Here is a 19093-nt window from a genome sequence, read left to right as displayed (position 1 = left end):
TGCGTTGTGACATGATCGAAATCTATTTTTGCAAATAATCTACTTAACACCATGTGTTCGAGGTATACTCCATGCAAACCTTGGAAAAAATAATCTCAAGGAAAAGGGCATAAGCAACCCAAATTAATATCAGCCATTTATTAGATTGCCCTCCTTATCCTATACCCATGAGTTAGTTAAAGAGGACAACACAAAGGGGAAAAAAGAGCAAGGATTTGGGCACCAATGGTTTCATCACTACAATCATGGTTCTTGGGCCCTTCTCCTCAAAACACTAAGAAATTCCCATCTAAGATTTGTATCTCTAATCATAATTATCAACAAATAAATGCTAATCGTGTCGAAAAACATTCTTCATCTTCTGCTAAACTACCTCTGAAAATTTTGCAAAACTTTTGTGTACCTTTAGCTGTTTCTTCAGTAATCTTCTGGTCTAACCCAGGTAAGCTTTCTTAATGTCACGGTATTCAGTATTTACTCGATATTGTCATCTGACGGTTTCAAATGATGATTCTTGTCGACTGCAAAATGTGCAGCACAAGCAGGGTTTTTGTCAGGGCTTCCTGGGATAGAATCAGTTCCTGGTCCTAAACTACCTACTGTTGATTTCCTTAATCGTTACAATGGTAATTTTACGTACCATCTTCCTCCCTCCGTTCTAATCATTTATTTACCTTTGATTAATTAATCTGTAACTCCCTCCGATTCCTGCAGACGATTACCAAAAGAAGTATACTGATAATGATGAGAGAATCAAATCATCCCCTATCATCAAAGAGCTACTCGAGCGCTCTAAACTTAACAAAGAGAAGTACTTCTTCCGTCTCATATTTATTGTCCTCGTTTAACTTTGGTGATCAACTGATAAATTAGTAATGTTATTATTAATGACAGGAACAAGCAAGAAATAATGGACAAGTACTGCTTAAGAGGGGCGGAATGGGGCGTAGGGGATTGCTCAACCACAGGAATGACGCCTGGTGAAAGAGATGCCTTCATTGCGATGTTAAAGAAGAAGGCCGGTGTCGAGTAGTGCCCTCAGTTTCCCATTTATATTGTCTTCATGAATCATAACATTCAAGCTTGTACCTAATCTTAAGGGTTTATTAGATTTTTACCTAGAAGGTAGCAGTGTTATCGGCATTATGTGCCCTTAGTCGCTTGAAGCGATTCCCATTTTGTAAATTCTTGTATGAAACGGTTTTATTATAAGCATTGATTAAAATGTCTTCTTTCTCCGGTACATGACCTTTGCATACACAAATCATGCTTAAATACGAAATGTAGATTAGCGGTATGGTAACTTGAACCGGATTAAAACCAGTGCCGGATGTACAAAGAGACTGTTTACAGATGACGTAAAATAAAAATTGCGTCTACAATTGCATTGAAATGCCACAAATCTTACATTAATCTCGCTGTACAAATGTATGTACTCGACCGTCCAATTATTCGGGTGGAGAACCATGTACAAAGGCAAATCAATCCTCTTTTGGCTAAGAAATGTAAAAGATGAGGAACATATGGAGGGGAAAAGAGATCAGTTACTTCATCCTCTATAATTCTTCATTTCCGGAATTCGTAATGCAAAACTTGTCACTAAATTATCAGGTTAAGGGCACCAGAAGGTCAGGATTACCTGCAGGGCACCTTTGTCTTCGGGGACGTCTAGTCGTCTTTCCCCAACCTCTCAGGCTTCTATCGTCGACACTTATTTCCACATTATTAATATGTACCTCTTGTTTCTGGGTCAATGGAAGGGCACATACAGTATTCATCACAACAGATGGCTCCGCCACCACTGATCGTGGTCTCCCTCGGCCCCGCCCAGTGCGGGACCCGTTTCTTCTGTTCGACACTGATTGCCATGAATAACCCGTCTCCCTCAAAAGCCCACCGAAAGTCTGAAGGTCTTCGGTCACTTCATGTCTCGAAAGTGTGGTAAGGCCAGGTAGAATGTCCCTCTGGAAGTCCCGTCTCTGCCTTCCCCTCCGAGCCTGTCCTTTACGTGTTCTCGTATTTGTTAACACGCAAGTACCGTTCTCGGTAATCGGGAAATCCGGAGTGCTTGGTTTGGGCAAGTACTCCTCAGGGGTACACTCTTTCTGTCTCAAGATCATGTACTCAAAATCCTCCAGTCCTTCAGGTAATGCATCATCTTCGACCATTTCGAGACTAGAACAAGCTATACTCACAAACCAATGCAAGGGATCATCTCCTTCGGCTTCTACGGGAAGACAACTTGTGCCCTCCATTGATGACATGGCAACAATGGCTGAAGCCGCTGACTTGGCTAGCTCAGAATCACCATCACCAGTCTCGTTTATTAAGGAATCTTCCGCAGGAAGAACGTTATCTTCCTTTTCAAGATTTATTAGGGCTTCTAGATCAATACCAGTGCCCACCTTTACACTTGAGCTGTTATACAGAAGAGAGGTTCCACATGTTTCCTCCTCGGTTATGCACGAATTGAGGTCAAACGTATTTCTAAAATTCTTTTTCTGATCTGAACCCACAGCTTCATCGACCGACATCTTGTCCAGTTCAGAATCACTAGCTTCACAAGGAATATTCATATCGAATAGCCCTTTTCTTTTCCTACTTCCACCGTCTTCAATCTCTTCATACCCTGATCCTCGATGAATATCAGTAGGGTTCACAGCTGCAATGTGATTTTCCTCCTTCGGCATGGGACGATTATCAAATATAGAGATCCCTGATCCTCGATGAATATCAGGAGGGTTCACAGCTGCAATGTGATTTTCCTCCTTTGGCATGGGACGGTTGTCAAATATAGAGACCCCTAAAATTTTCAGGCTGCTTTCCGGGTTACCAAATCCATTCCTTGAATGTCCAGTCTCGTTATCAAGTCCATTCCTGGAAAGTTCAGACCCGTTGCCCGCACCCTTTCCTCTAAGCCACGGCAAGACAGCATAAGGGTCCTCCAGCTTGCAACCCTCCTGTCCTTGTGGGTTAATATAACTGTCTGACTTGCCATTTGGAAGTGCCACGTTCAAGTTCATTTCCTTGATATCAACACCGGCAGTGGCCGATGAACCTTGGTGAAACCCGTTTCTTAGAGGTGGTTCACTGACAAAAGCTGATTTAGCTCCAGGAGTGTTATTTGGGTTCCACTTGTAACCAAGCAAGTCATTGCTTTGGTTAACCCCGTGAAGAAATGGGCTTGGCTGGATTGATGTGGGCTTTTGACCCAAAATGTCGGGTTTTCCCCAAGATGTTGCAGATTGATCCCATGGAATAGGCACTGGCTGATAAGGCATCGGAGCCTTTTGTGGAAGGACTCCTTGACTGATGGGTTTCACACTGTCTTTATATTGTTCTGGAACAGATGATAGACGATCATTAGACCTGACTAAACTGACCCGAGCCAGACTGATGGACCGATTCAAAACAATCCTATCCAAATTGACCCGTAACACTCAAAACAAATAATCAGAATAAATGACGCGACTCATAGCCACCCAAACCCAAAATTACAAAAACCTGAAATGACTCGTACCTAATTCCGGCCCGACCAATCTGACTACCAGGTATAAAATCCATGATTTGAACAGGTGATATTTAATGCCACTACTCCCAGAAGCAGTTCGATAACCCGTTGATAAGTATTCTACTCAACAGGTTAATCTGCTTGAACTACTTTAGTATTGACACAAAATAAAATACTAAAGAATAGGCTCCTAAATAGAAATGGGTATTATTAAGTTTATTTTACCTGATTGAAGCATTTGAAACCAGTTTTGAGCATTTCTTCCACTATCCGGTAAATTATTCAGATACCCATTCAAGCTACCATTCATGGAGTACGGCGGAATATCCTTATCAGATGAAATAATAGATCTTTCAGGAAAATTCCGATTGAGAGTATCAGTGTGACTGCCATTACGGCGTAAGAAGTCAGCTGATGAGAATGCAGCAAACTCTTCAGCATTCAAAGGCTCATTTAAGTCACCTAAAGATGTCGGTTTTCTGCTTTCATCTGGGGAGAGACTTAAATTAACAAAATCTTTAGCCCTCCCAAATTGCTCCACTTCATCTGTATCAATATACTCATCAGCTGGAAGCTCCAGGTCAAAAATTCCTTTCCGCAATTTTGTGGGTTGGGACTCTGAGACCTCTGAGTTTTTTGGGTTATGGAAACTACGGAATGCGCTAGGGCCAGCCTGTATGCTCTTTCCTTTAGCGGAAATTGGAGATGATTGGTAATTATCCGGGCCTAACAAAAGAGGCCTGCCAGAAATTAGACTTGTAGATGGAAAACTTGAACCATTACATCTTTGTGCGTCTTCGGACTGCAAATGCAACGGTAGAGGGCTCGAAGAGGATGATTCTTCATAGGGTATACGCCGTTTCAACGTCTCTTTCCTCCTAACCTCGTCCATCAGATCTCTTTGCACTCTGTATAGTCGGTGCAGTTCATAGACCTGGATACCAATAAAAAATTTAGTTCAAAAATGGGAATTCTTTCCACAACCAATTTACACCATGCAGCATAGCCTCCCACAATCCTGCAAACGGTGGGGTAAGAGGGGTCGGATATAAGCATAGGCTTCTTCACGATAAAATGAAACGCACTCAAAATTTGGTTAGCATTTTATTATTTGTTCGGATATAAGCATAGACTTCCACTTCCACATTCCCTTGTTTCCCCAATCCAACTCGCCAAAAGTATTTTACAGAGACAGCATTACAGCAAGATATTGCTATCGAATAAAATGCACGCTGATATTTGAAAATATAGTGAGAGTATACCTGTTCCTTGAATATGGCTTCATGCTTAAGCATTGTCTGCTTCACAACTTCCTTGTCAAATCCAGTGGGTGAATCTGTAATCGTTCCTTGCAGAAAACCATAATAAAACTGGCCATTGGGCAAGTTGACATCATTGTAACAGTCGTATTCACGACTAAGGTCCCTAGTCGAGTGATGTCCAGACAAGTAGTTTTCAATCTGCACTTTTGTTCCCATTCCTGTCAACAACAACAACAACAACATCAGAGCCTTAATCCCAAAATGATTTGGGGTCGGCTGACATGAATCATCCTTTAGAACCATCCATAGGTGAACGCACACCTCAAAAAGCGAATAGAAAAGGGAAAATGAAAAACAAAAGGGGGAGCGAAAATGTAATGGAAAGTCAAGGTAAACTTACAGGTTTTAAAATCGAATTTCAGATTTTTTCTATAAAACTTAAAATTTAAATTGAGAGAAAAGATTAAAACGATCTTGAAAACCGAAAAAGAATTAAGGATCCGGAATGCCTTAAAAGTGAACCAAGTAAAATATATAAAAAGTGGTCGGTAAAAAAAAGATGTAATAAAGGAGAGAAGAACAAATAATTTAATTTTTTTAAATTAAATTAAATTTATGCATCAGGATTCAGGGCACAGGTTCATGAATCTCAACAATACAATTCCGTAATTATTAGTATAAAAAATAGACGATATAGTAATTGGACAGTATCGAAGATCATGAATGTCACATACAGATGATTTACTGCCTTTTCTGCTACATACCAGTAGCAGCTGATAAGAATCTATGAACACTAAAAAGGAAAATCTACAAAATTACACAAGCTACGGACGGAACGGAATTTCAAAACATCAAGTCCATATCTCAACATTTAAGATTTCAAATCCAGCTCTAAATAAAATTTGGCAAACGATAAATACGGTGTCAGTAAGATTACAGCACTCATTAGCCATCACTCAAGAACCACTCAATCTAACAAGAATCACATTTCCAACTAAATAATTCTTGTTTAAGACGGCAATATCAGTCTTAAAACTTAAAATGGGTCTCCAACTAATTCTAGGAAGAATAGACTACAGGAGTCTTCACAGAATTTATTACAACAGTAAAATCAGAACAGAATGAAGAACAGTAATGCAATAAACAAAGATTAAAAAGTGACTACACTAGATTTCTTCATCAAAAAAATCGTCAAAACCTTACTATTAAACATAAAGAGCAAAACTTTTGCAACACTGGTTTATTAAAAAATGAGCAACAAATACCCAATAGATCACCAATTCTTGTTTAAAACCGTCTTACTCAGTACTCACGCCCGATTAAAATACAGGTGAAAATAAAAGGAGATTGTGAGAGGTATTAAGTTAAGACGATCTTAAGCCTGACTGTCAATAGATAAAATCAACAAGCAAATAAAAAAAAAAAAAAATTCCCACATCAAATGAAATAAAATGCAAAGTCATACCAAAATTCAGAATTAAATACATCCAATACTGAATTACACATCAAAATGAAATGAATTTACCAAACACAACAATTATACTTATTCAATAACTTAACGAGAAACCGTCTCTCACAAGCTTTTGTGATTCAATAAAAGAACTAACAATTAATCATAAACTAGGAACAGTGTTAGATGATCAATAATCACAATTACAACCACAAATCAAAAATTCACAAATCTAATTTAGACAACAAGTGTTTACAAAAATAAAATAAAACAAAATATAATAAATATAAAATGATTTTATTTTATTTTATATTACCTTAAAGAGTAGACCAACACACCCTCCAATCACCCTCACTTCTCTCTCTAGAATAATTAGCTTATTAATTTCTCTCTCTTAAACAATTTTTTCAATGAAAAATCAATCATTTAAGTAGCAACTTCTCTCACTCTAATTATTCTCTATTTAACAATAAAACCAAAAAAATCCTAGAAAGTCCCATCATTAAAATTCAATCACATTTATTAAAAACAAAAACAAAAAAGGAATTAACTTTTAAAATTATTCATGAAAAAAAAAAGTGAAAATTGTTATTTACCCACCAAATTAAATCAAAAACCCACCTCAAATTAACAAAAAAAAAAATTAAAATACTAATAAGAAAATGAACTTTATAATTTAACCCACAAAATTAAATCAAAAACCCACATCAAATTACCAAAATAAAACACTAAATTTTTGTGAAAAATATCATCAACCCACAAAATTAAATCAAAAACCCAGTTCAAATTAACAAGAAAAATAGTTAAAAACACTAAAATTATACTAGAATTTAGGTAGTAAATAGATATAAAAATGAGAAATTTAATAACATAATTTGAAAGAAAAGCTTAATTTAGATAATCATGAATTTTAAAAAAAAAATGAAAGATTTCGATCTGATGGGCCCACTATCTGAAAGTAAAAGAATAAGTAGTAGTTCTAGATATAGAGAGAGATGAAGACGTGAAGAAAACAAGTGTTTTTTTGTTTATTTTTTTTTAGAGAGAGAAATAAGGAAAAATAAATGTGTTTTGTTGGGGATTCTGTGTTGGAAATAGATAGAGTTAAGAGGAGAGATCCTAGGTAAGAAAAATCTTGACATAAACAAATTAATTCTCTAGGAGCTAGTCTTGTACTCTTGTTATCCGTCTATAGCTAAAGACGGATTAAATAGCTTGAAAATTGTGACATTTTTAACCCCTATCACTCCACTTTTTGTTTATTCTATTAGGATTGTGGTATTGTATTTAACTCGTCTTTAGTTATAGACGGATATGGGCCACGAATATGTGTCGTTTATAATGAGATTTTGTGATTCTTTAGTTCTTGCGTGAGACGGTCTCACGATGTAAAACCGTCTCACGGGGTAAAATGGTCTATTAATATAAAGTTACTCTTTTATCGATAACAATAAGAATGTATTTTCTAAAAATGGAGCATCTCTTGGTATGAGACCGTCTTATTCCAGAATTTGTGAAATAAATTAAGGTTCTTTATAACAAAAATAAAAAAAGAAAAAAAATGAGAAAATGAGAAAATTGTCAATATCATGATTGTTTTAATTCCTTGCATTTTCTATTCATTTCTTACTTTTTATGTGAAAAATTAATCACAAATTATAGAATAAGATTATAACTTTGAATTGTTAAGGAATTTTTGGGATAATTCCCCATTTTTGTATATTTGTGTAATGGATTTAGAACTCATTTTTAGAAAAATCAAAACTGATCAGTGTGAATCTGTGGTACATATCTAAGTTATGGGTATTAGGCTTTGTTCTTTTAGACATAATTTCAGCTTATTTTAGGTCAGTTCAATTCTATTCTGTTCAGTTCAACTTCATTCAGTTTAGATCAGCTCATCTCTTCACAAATCAATTTTGAGTTCAGTTCAGTTCTATTCAACTTCATTAGGTTGATCAGTTCAGTTCAGCTCTTTTCAGCCGAAAAGAAAGTGGCCTTGCTTTACAAGACACGTTTTATTTATACTACAACACGGGGTTATAAACGTTCGTTGTAGTTGAGTTTTAACCGATGCTTTGTCATTCTCAAAAAACCGACATTCTATTTTTACCCGTATCTTTCAATCAAGATACCATATTAAAAGTTTTTGTTTCAAATTTTGTATTATGGTATGCTATATATAAAAACATCGAGGATGTCTTACCTTATCGGTTATTCCCTCGGTTTCCCTAATATTGAAATTGCAACATTTTTCTTGTTTGATTTATTAAAGACTTTCAAGTAAAGTAATTGCGTTTCTTTTGACAACTTAAGTCTTACTATATTTGAAGAAAAAATAACATGGATAGTATAGTATTATTTGAGGAGATATAGTATAAGTGTATAACATAGTTGTAAACAAAATTAGGTAGAAGTGGCTTTGAAATTTCTCCTTTAAGCTAAGTGTTTAAACTAGTTGATGCTTTGATTGCAAAATAAAGACAATCATTGGGCCCACATAAGGACTATGGCCTAAATCCACAAGCCCACAAGAGGGTACCAAGAGTACACGATTAGAGCATCCGCAAAGGTGAGACTTCACATATTTTCTACTTTCCTTTTCTTATTCGTCCACCTTATTTTCCATTAACTTTTCCATTCACCCTCCCCAATTTATATCTACATCTATGCAACAATGGGGTTCCCCAACAATATTAATTTACGCCCAAAAATTTGGGAGCCTCCCCAAAAACAACTCAAAAGACCTTACTTTTTCTTTGGGGACCTTCCCTACAAATAGAGGAGCCCTATTTGTTGGGAGGGTGTGTGCAATAATGGAGTTCCCCATTTAAGGAGAAAGAGGGCATATAGGGAGGTTAGCTCTCTACCTTTACGGATGCTCTTATGGAGTTATGGGAGGTTTGCTATCTAAAATAATTGGTCAACATGTCTTTGAATAGAAGTGGACTAGTGGCGCTAGGTGAGGGTCGAGAAGAACTAGAGACGCTCGCTCCTGTTAGACGATGAAAGTTGTAAAGATTTTAGAAGTTTTTGAACTTTTTCGAATTTTATTTATACCATTACTCGTGTATCTCGCTGAAATATTCGAAATTGTGGTTACACCAGTCTCTAAATAAGGTTTATATAAATTTGTGACATTTACTCATCTTTTCTCTTTATGTAGTAGTATCAGCTATTCCACACTAAGGGAGTGTTTGTTTCGTGCATGAGTATGAGTTTGGAATTAGAAATCATACCTTGTTGATATGAGATTGAAACGTAATTCTCCATACCTTGTATTCTTGTATTTGTTTCGGTTTTGAGTTGTGGGTTACAAACTTAATTAAGGTTAAAATCTGTAAAATACAATATTTTAAATAATGACTTTTGATATTACAAAATCATAAACATACTTTTTTTAATCAAATAAGTACTGGTCATTGGTCACACTTAAGCAAAGACGGAGATATACTATCATAATTTTTATTTTCACATGTTTTACCCATTTTTATTTGATACCTATGAGAATCAATCTCATACTCATCCCCCTCCTTGGGTATGAGAAACGCATACCTCATGGGGTTGAGGTATGAGTATGAAATTCTTATATTTGTCAAACAAACACTTGGTATCGGTTTGACTCATTTTAAAACCATATCTCATAACTTTTTTGCTTGAACCAAACACCCCCTAATATATTATATATACTCCTTGCATCTAAGGTTGTGACTTGTGAGTCTTGTAAATCGTATTTGAGATAGGAAGTAATCGGAATTAGTTTATCAAATTACACGTTTGAATTCTATATATTTATCTCCTTTAATATTATACATTTCTTGTCAAAAAAAAATTCTTGCATTTAAAGATTCTAAAACATTTTCCAAAAGTTTCATCTCATTATATAGCTTCAACTTTCTAGGTGAAACTCTTAAATGCATTCACATTATATCTTGTTATTGCTAATTAATTGAGTTAACTAAGTTCACACTATTTCAAATAACTATTACAAGATGTACAACGACCTTATAATATTGTATACACCCTACAAGTTACACCTCATTATATCTATCATTACATCGGGATATTAGATAAACTGTTGTAGTATGAAAGTACCATGAATTCTAAGGAGTCGTTTGGTTGATCAAGGAACTTCAACTTCCTAGGAACTTGCAATTCATAGGAATTAAGTTCCATCATCTAATTCGGGTGAATTTGGCAAAGTTGTTTGGTTGCCCATGTAGGAATTAAATTCCACAGGAATTTCCAATGACCAAGGGGGGAGTAGGTAAGCCACTTCCCACATCATGTAGGCATTGGAAGTTCCTGGGAAGTTCCAATTCCTACATTCTGCCCAAAAAATGGCAACCAAACAACCTTGTTTTTTTAAAATCATGGGATTTTCTAATGCCTGTGTATTTCAAGTGGTAACCAAACAACCCCTAAGTACAACTATACGAGTAATATTATTGTTATATGGCGTATATTACCATTGCTATCATTAACTCATATTATTATATAGTAAATCTCTCTTGTGATAGATGTATCCGTCAGAAGTCTGTGATAGGCCAAGTATTTTTTTTCATATGAATTTTATTTAACTCGTTACAAGCTTGTGACGGACAAATGAGAATTTGTGATTATTATCAAATCACCATAGTATGGTATATACATCTTTGTTGAGGACTATTACTTCGCCAATTGAGACGCCATGGGTAGTATGGTGCGTAAAATATGGTGGCTTAGTGGGTGTTTAGAGAAGAATGAATATGGGTCAATTTGAAAATGGGCTTCATTCCAAGGCCGAATCACTCTACTTGATAGTAATAAAGTACTTGATGGATAAAATGGGCCTACTTTACCTTGTAAACCCGCTCATAGATCGATATAGTATTTGTATTCAGATCGGTTTAAACTGAGTCGTTATTTAACTTAGGTTGGCCTATGTTCATCTAGTTTGGTCAACTTAGGCCATTTTATTTTGAACTTAATTCCAATTGTTAGTATAAGTTTAGTTTAGTTCAATTTAGATTAGTTTAATTAAATTCAAACAAATTTGGTTTACAAGAATAGGGACTTAGTCGATTTATTATACCTTATGCTCGTTTGCTCATTTGAGTCGAGTCATATTAGTTCTTAGGCTCTGTTTGGCAAAACTAAATTAAAAGGTATTTGAACCTAAAAGGTCACGAAACACGAAAAGGTAATTTGAAACACTGAAGATGAATCGAAAAGGTAGCTGAAAATTAAGAGCTGATAAGGTAGCTGATTTTTATTAAAACTGTTTGGAAACAACCTGAAAAGGTAGCTGATATTTGACAAAATGACGTAAAAGGACATGGTTTATTATTGTTATCGTTTATGTTTTTACAAATCATTAGGAATTTGAATAAATTTTTCGGAGCATATATTAAAACAGCTAGTCTTGCTTGTGACGGGCTAATCCCGTCACAATACCTCTCACAAAAAGGGAGAGGGGACAAGGTGAGGCACCTCCCATGTGCTTCCCCACTCACCTTTCTATGGGTCATTTGTGAGAGGAAACGATATCCGTCACAAAACTTGTGACGAATATCGTCGTCACAAATGAGAATTTGTGATATTAAAATACCACCTATAAGGCTGTCATTCCCAAATCTTTCGTCCTCTGACCACCTCTCTCTTTCACACAATATTTTCTCTTTATTTTTACTTGGCTGTATATCCTAGCACGAGTGAAGTTTTCACTCTATTTTCCCATTTGAGTTAGAAGAATCAATTTATGCAAAGGTCAAATTACTAGGGTTCTTAGAAAAAATAAAATTGAGGTTTCTTCGATCGATTAGCTGATTTGAATTATTAAAGCTCCTAAAGAACCAAGACTCCAATCATCCATCAAACTGATAACATAACTCCTACTAATCAAACCATGATCATCCTCTACAAAACCCACCTATAATGAAATTTTAATTGGATTTTCTATTCATACTAGATAATTAATTAAGCCAATTTGACCGAATCACGTTAAATTAATGAAAAAGAAACAATTAACAATACCTCTATCCGTAGAAGCAAGTCGGCGGAGCAATCCGATGCTCAAGTCTTGTACTTGTGAGAGTGCAGTGAAACGGCAATGGTAATTTTTTTTTGGAGAACTATTTAATTGAATGAGGTTTTTTTTAATTGGTAACATTAAAGAAAAATAAGGGTAAAATAGGTAGTTAAAAAGAAATCAGGTACCTGATTTCTCAAAAGCTACATGAGGTAGCTTTTTATTTCGTGTACCTTTCGGTCAAAAAGGTAGTTGCCAAACACTTTAAAAAAAATCAGGTACCTGAAAGTTTTTGCAAAAAAGCTACTTGAGACAAATCAGGTACCTGAAGCGTACTGCCAAACAGAGCCTTAGTGTTCCATTATACCAATATGTAGATTTATATTTTGGGCGATTTTATTTAAGTTTCATCAACTACTTTTGAATCTATCTCGCCTTTAATTCAATACAAATCCACAATGAAATCCATTGATATCCACTCGATTACATATTCCTTTAATGTATGTCCAATCCAATTAACTCAATTATGATTTTATACGTTCTCGAGTAAATTTCAGCGCAAATTCTCTTGTACAACAGTCGTACATCCAACCAGTCAAAAGTGACCATTTTTTGATAAATAATGACTATTTTTTATAATTGCAAATGGTCACTATTGGGTAAATATATTAGAGATAATAATATTATATCCTACAATTATAGGATATAATATTATTATCTCTAATAAAATATTGATAAAAAATGATCATTTTTTGCAAATAAAACACGAAAAAAATCATCATATAAGAGAACTACTGAAATTTCAAAGAATCTATCTCAAATCTATGACCGAGATCAATTAAAATACTCCAAATTGGTCATTCATGTTTGACTAATTTCGTGACGTTCAGTGTACATTTACCAATTACCAATACTATTTATACACATACACACTCTATCCGCATTCTCTTGCTCTCCTTATGCACCAACTCCACAAGTCTTGAAAATCCAAAAATAAAACCATTGAATTTCTATAAGATACCAAGAATGTAAAACTAATATTAGAGATGTGAAAGGCAATTCTCGTTCATCTATACAGAATACAACTCGTATATATATACACAACTCTAGGACGAAAACCCTAACTCCTTGCCCAAGCAACGTCCTACAATTAGGCAACTCAACAATATTCATAATACTAACTAATATATTCCATATCTAGGATAATACCATAATACATAAGATAATATCTTCTAACAGTCCCCCTCAAGTTGGAGCAGTGGGCAAACCAATGCCCAACTTGAACTGTAAATACTCGAATGCTTCACTCCCAAGTGCCTTGGTAAACAAATCCGCAATCTGTTCCTTACTACGTACATGACTAGTCGAAATTGTATTATCAAGTAGGTGTTTGCGGATGAAATGACAATCTATCTCTATATGTTTTGTCCGATCATGAAACACCGGGTTTCGCGCAATATGGAGGGCTGCTTTATTGTCACAAAACACCTTCATAGGCCGTGTATGCTCTATACCGAGTGAGCTAAGGAAACTACGCAGCCAAATTAATTCACTAGTCACTCCGGCCATAGCTCTATATTCTGCTTCTGCGGATGATTTAGCCACCGTTCCTTGCTTCTTAGCTTTCCACGAGATCGGTGTATTTCCCAAAGCTACGAAATAGCCTGTCAAAGATCGCCTAGTTATTGGACACCTTCCCCAATCGGAGTCGGAATACCCGTTTAACTGCAAGTCGGAATCCCGGTTCATTATGATACCTTTCCCTGGACTCCTCTTTACATATCGTACCACTCGTAAAGCTGCTTCCAAGTGCTCCTTGCGTGGCTCATGGACAAATTGAGACAGAATATGGACCGCATAAACCAAGTCCGGTCGTGTGATCGTCAAATACACAAGTTTTCCCACTATTCTTCTATATTTTAAAGGATCTTTTAAGACGTATCCTTGTGCCAATGCTAACCTATGATTTTGCTGCATAGGCACTCTAGCCGGCTTGGCCCCTTCCATTCCTGCCTCCGCTATTATCTCCAATGCGTATTTACGTTGACAAAGAAACAATCCCGTCGGTCCAGTCGCGACTTCTATTCCTAGGAAATATTTAAGCCTTCCAAGATCTTTTATCCCATAACTCTTGTCTAGGAACTGCTTGAGTCGAGTGCTAGCATCCTCGTTATTACTCACAATAATCATATCATCGACATAGATTAAAACTCCAATAAAAACGCCATCTTTATTATATGTAAATAATGAGTAGTCGGCTAAAGACTGGACAAAACCATACCGCTGCAAGGATTCTGTTAATTTTGCAAACCAATTCCTCGAGGCTTGCTTCAATCCGTATAAGGATTTCAATAATCTGCAAACTTTATTCGAGTTCTTTTCTTGAAAACCTTGAGGCATCCGCATATAAACTTCCTCTTCCAGGTCACCGTGGAGAAAAGCATTATTGACATCTAACTGTGTAATTATCCAACCTTTCGCAATAGCCACGGCCAGTAAACAACGCACACTAGTCATCTTGGCCACTGGAGCGAAAGTCTCGTGATAGTCAATCCCCTCGATTTGTGTGAAACCTTGGGCAACCAATCGTGCCTTATATCGTTCTATGGTTCCATCTGCCTTGTACTTAACTTTATACACCCATTTGCAACCGATTGGTCGCTTTCCTTTTGGCAAATCAGTGACCTGCCATGTACCATTCCTCTCAAGAGCTTCAAATTCACGAGCCATTGCTTCTCTCCATTCAAGATGTTGGGCTGCTTCTAAATAATTCTTTGGTTCTTTAATTGCATCGATTCTTGCCAGGAAACATCTGTGAGAGGAAGAAAAATAACCGGTAGTGACATAATTAGCTATTGGATAACGAGTACCTTTCTTTGACGATGTCGACTGACGCGGGAGAGCACTCTCAATGGGGTTTATAATTCTCGTCGATTTACATACATAGTCCTTCTTCCAATATGGCTCAAATTTTTCACGAGCTCCTCGTCCTAATTCTTCATGTGTCTCGACATTGCCATTGTCATCGGCCTGCTGCATTGTATCCACTGTGGTTTCTTCCATAATGTGATCAGCATGATCATCCTCTTGCACGACACCCTCCTTGTCCTTGACATCTATCTCATGTTCCATATCATTTGAAAACAAGGAATACTCATCATCTACTGCAATTTCTTGCTCAGAGCTGCGCATATGATTGCGTACTGCATTATGATTCACAATATCCACAAAAGGAAAGATATGTTCATAAAAAACGATATCTCGTGACACCATTAATTTTTTTCGAGCGAGGTCAAAAACACGCCAACCTTTCTTCCCTTGCGGGTATCCAACAAACATACACCGTGTCCCCCTTTCACCAAACTTGTCTCTTGGTCTTGCCTTATTATGAACATAACATAGGCAACCGAATACTCGTAAATTGTCAAGGGACGGCTTGTGTTCATACAAAATTTCATACGGGGTGAGACCACTAAGCAACCGTGTAGGTGTACGGTTTATAAGATAGGCAGCCGTCACTATGCACTCTCCCCAAAAGGTTAATGGTAGGTTAGCTTGAAAACGCAGAGCCCGTGCTTTTTCCAATATATGTCTGTGTTTTCGCTCTACTCTCCCATTTTGTTGGGGTGTGTCGATATTACTGGTCTGAAATATTATGCCATGTTCATTGTAAAAATCTTTGAGTGGTCCGGAAAGAAACTCGGTACCATTATCACTTTGTACTATCTTGAGACATTTTCCAAATTGATTACGTACCATGTGATAAAAATTGGTCAGTAAGGAGGCAACCTCACTTTTGTCTCTCATTAAAAATACCCATACTCCCCTACTACAATCATCAACAATGGTCAAGAAATAGCGGGCACCGGTCAAACTCTCGGTTTTATAAGGTCCCCAAATATCACAATGAATTAAGGCGAAAAGAATAGAACTTCTCTTATTATTAACTTTAAAAACTGAACGCGTTTGTTTCGCACGGCAACAAGGATCACAAACATCAAGAGAATTCCAAACTAAGCTATTTCCAACCAAAGACGAAAAATAAGGAAGAATGCTACTAGAAGGGTGACCAAGTCTCTTGTGCCATAGACGAGCATCACCATGAACAACAGCCTTTGCCGCCACTTGCACCGTGTCATTCTTCAATGTATAAACCCCATCTTTATGCTCACCCCGACCAATCGGCATCCTCGTAGTTTGGTCCTGTATAACGCAATAGTCAAGATGAAAGGTCACAACACAGTTAGTTTCTTCAAGTAATTGGCGAACCGAAATTAAGTCACAGGATAAATTTGGCACGTAAAGTACGTCCTGTAAAATAAAACGATCACTTAAAGTGACTGAACCATGCTCATGAGCAACGATACAAGACCCATCTGGTAACCCAACTTTGGAGGGCACTGCCAACCATGTATTTCCAAGCAATTCGCGTCGACCTGTCATGTGGTGCGACGCTCCACTGTCAATTAACCAATTACCAAATAAAGGAGCGATTTTACCTGCTTGCTTTTGGCTACTTTCTGATTTATTCGCCAAGAGATTCCTTAACTGTACGACCTCTTCAGATGTAAAATTGTCTTTGTCAGTGGAAGTGGTTGCATTTGCTGTGTGAAAAGTGTTGTTATTATTACGCCCTCCACCTCTACCGTAACCTCGTCCACCTCGACGACCGCGTCCTCGGCCTCGGGATGGATAACCATGCTTTTCATAGCAGTTCTCTTCTGTATGCCAGAACTTCTCGCAATATGAGCATTGAATGGGCTCAATCTCTGTCTGCTCCTTTTCTTTTCCTGCTGCTGCGTTCCCACGTCCTCTGCCACGAGTGTTTGAAACAGGACCCTTGGCTGCCATGGCTGCTTCATGTGTCTCCTCCTTCACCTTTGTCACAGCCCGGTGTCGTTCCTCGCGCAGTACAAGGGAATATGCACGGCTCAAAGAAGTAACGTCATCTTCCATCAATAAATTAGACCGAATGTGACCATATAATGTTGTGTCGAGTCCCATAAGGAATTGGTGGACCTTTTCCTCTTCTCGTTCTTTGAGCAATGCAGCAGCCGCTCCACAAGTGCAGTTAGGAACTCGGCTATAATTTGCCAATTCGTCCCAAATTGTTTTCAGTTGAGTATAATACTCAACGACAGACATGTTCTTTCCCTGTTTACATTCAGTTAAATCACTTTTCAATTGGTGCACTCGGGGAGCATTGCCTGTTGAGAACCGCTCTTGTAATTCTTTCCAAATTTCTGCTACAGTAGCAGAGAAGGTGATACTAGGATGTAGCCTAGTTTCAATAACATTGCGGAACCATGCTTTGATCATGGCATTACATTGGCGCCATGCCACAGACTCTAGGCTATCCTCTCCACTCGTGTTAGCCTCGGGTTTCTTCACTGTTCCCTCGACGAACCCCAATTTATTCTTGGCGTCGAGGCCATTACGAACAGCGTCTGCCCAGATTTCATAATTATCGCCATTAAAGATGGTTTGAGTCAACGTCAAACTAGGACTATCAGAGGGGTGGAGGTACAATGGTGAAGACGGAGGTATGAAATCGGTTTTTTTTCCTCCATCGCCTTTGTCCTTGCCATCGCCCGATTTTGTCATTGTGTTTTTGTTTTTGTTTGATTTGTGTTATTGTGAACTTGTGCAATCAGGATCTTATGTCTCTGATGCCATGTAAAACTAATATTAGAGATGTGAAAGGCAATTCTCGTTCATCTATACAGAATACAACTCGTATATATATACACAACTCTAGGACGAAAACCCTAACTCCTTGCCCAAGCAACGTCCTACAATTAGGCAACTCAACAATATTCATAATACTAACTAATATATTCCATATCTAGGATAATACCATAATACATAAGATAATATCTTCTAACAAAGAAAAAAAAATTGTATATTCAATCCGGTCGTCATGTGAAACGACATTTTCCCGGGTTGATTCATTCCATTCTTTATCGACAAATGCGATAAAATTGCTCCCCGTCTATCGTAGAGTGTAGACATATCGATAATTAAATATTTTGCGAAAAACAAATCCTATCAAGAGTCCTTAAGGATGGAAAAAAGAGGAAATGGGTTAATGAAGTTGAGATCAAATTCGATAGGGGTTATGTGTATAATATATGGGATGGTTGTGTTATTTTGCATTTTCTCAGTGTTACACTTAAGTTCTGTCTCAAAAATCAACCTTTCATCTTCTATTTGGACTTCATCAACTTCTTTCAGAAGATATTCAGGTTTGTTCAACATTCTTACCGTGTGATATATAATTTTCAACGGTAATTCTTGTGTGAGACGGTTCTATTATATAAAAAAAACATTTTATAAAAAGGACGGTCTCACATGAGACTGTTCTTTCTAGAATTTGTGAATTTGCAAAGAATCTTTTTGATTTTTTCTCTTCTTTGGTTGATGTGGTTCTTTGTTTTAAGGTAGTTTGGATTTATTATTACGTAATTTGTATCCATAAATAATTTGATATATACGGATTAGATTGCATGACATGTTTTCTTTCATTTACTGAAATTTAAACATTAATTGAATATACGGATATGTAAGAAGTAATTTATTCAAGTGGTAAGATTTTAGTAAATTAGAAGTAATTTAACTATGATCTAAGCAAAAGGTTTTTGTGGAAGTATTGTAGGTTTAGTGTACATTGATTATACTTATGAGTTAAGGCCTAAACGAGATATAAAAAGTTTTATAGATTAATATAATCAAGTACATACAAGTATACAACGATATTTAACGAGTTTTTAATCATTTGATAGACTTGAAAAAAATGTCTGGACTTGATAATGCTAACTCGAGACATCACTTGGCCATTGCAGCCCCCGAAGGGGGTGGCT

The 19093-nt window shown here is 36.8% G+C and overlaps 3 protein-coding genes across 4 annotated transcripts; 1 reads left to right on the top strand and 2 right to left on the bottom strand.

Moving 5' to 3' along the window:
* The first annotated feature begins 11 nt into the window (after positions 1-11).
* On the top strand, positions 12-1243 carry LOC141598795 (uncharacterized). Of its 2 annotated transcripts, XM_074418572.1 has the most exons (5): positions 12-442; positions 537-626; positions 715-811; positions 895-1048; positions 1154-1243. In XM_074418572.1, the coding sequence occupies exons 1-4, from the start codon at positions 226-228 to the stop codon at positions 1031-1033; spliced, it is 543 nt and encodes a 180-aa protein (XP_074274673.1). In that variant the 5' UTR covers positions 12-225; the 3' UTR covers positions 1034-1048; positions 1154-1243. The 2 variants fall into 2 exon arrangements, with proteins under 2 accessions (XP_074274673.1, XP_074274672.1); XM_074418571.1 differs by having other exon boundaries at positions 895-1243.
* A 24-nt stretch (positions 1244-1267) lies between these two features.
* LOC141598794 (uncharacterized) lies at positions 1268-7426 on the bottom strand. The gene is made up of 4 exons (XM_074418570.1): positions 6540-7426; positions 4774-4991; positions 3737-4445; positions 1268-3340 (listed from the first exon to the last, which is right to left on the bottom strand). The coding sequence occupies exons 2-4, from the start codon at positions 4987-4989 to the stop codon at positions 1608-1610; spliced, it is 2658 nt and encodes an 885-aa protein (XP_074274671.1). The 5' UTR covers positions 4990-4991; positions 6540-7426; the 3' UTR covers positions 1268-1607.
* An 8757-nt stretch (positions 7427-16183) lies between these two features.
* On the bottom strand, positions 16184-17930 carry LOC141602357 (uncharacterized). The gene is made up of 2 exons (XM_074422653.1): positions 16733-17930; positions 16184-16436 (listed from the first exon to the last, which is right to left on the bottom strand). Exons 1-2 carry the CDS (start codon positions 17835-17837, stop codon positions 16402-16404), a joined length of 1140 nt encoding a protein of 379 aa, XP_074278754.1. The 5' UTR covers positions 17838-17930; the 3' UTR covers positions 16184-16401.
* Between the last annotated feature and the right edge of the window lie 1163 nt (positions 17931-19093).

This window comes from Silene latifolia, chromosome 9 (assembly GCF_048544455.1).
Source record: "Silene latifolia isolate original U9 population chromosome 9, ASM4854445v1, whole genome shotgun sequence".
In the NCBI taxonomy this organism is placed as follows: domain Eukaryota; kingdom Viridiplantae; phylum Streptophyta; class Magnoliopsida; order Caryophyllales; family Caryophyllaceae; genus Silene; species Silene latifolia.
Note: the sequence above shows the minus strand (reverse complement) of the source record. Positions and strands in the feature narration are given on the sequence as shown.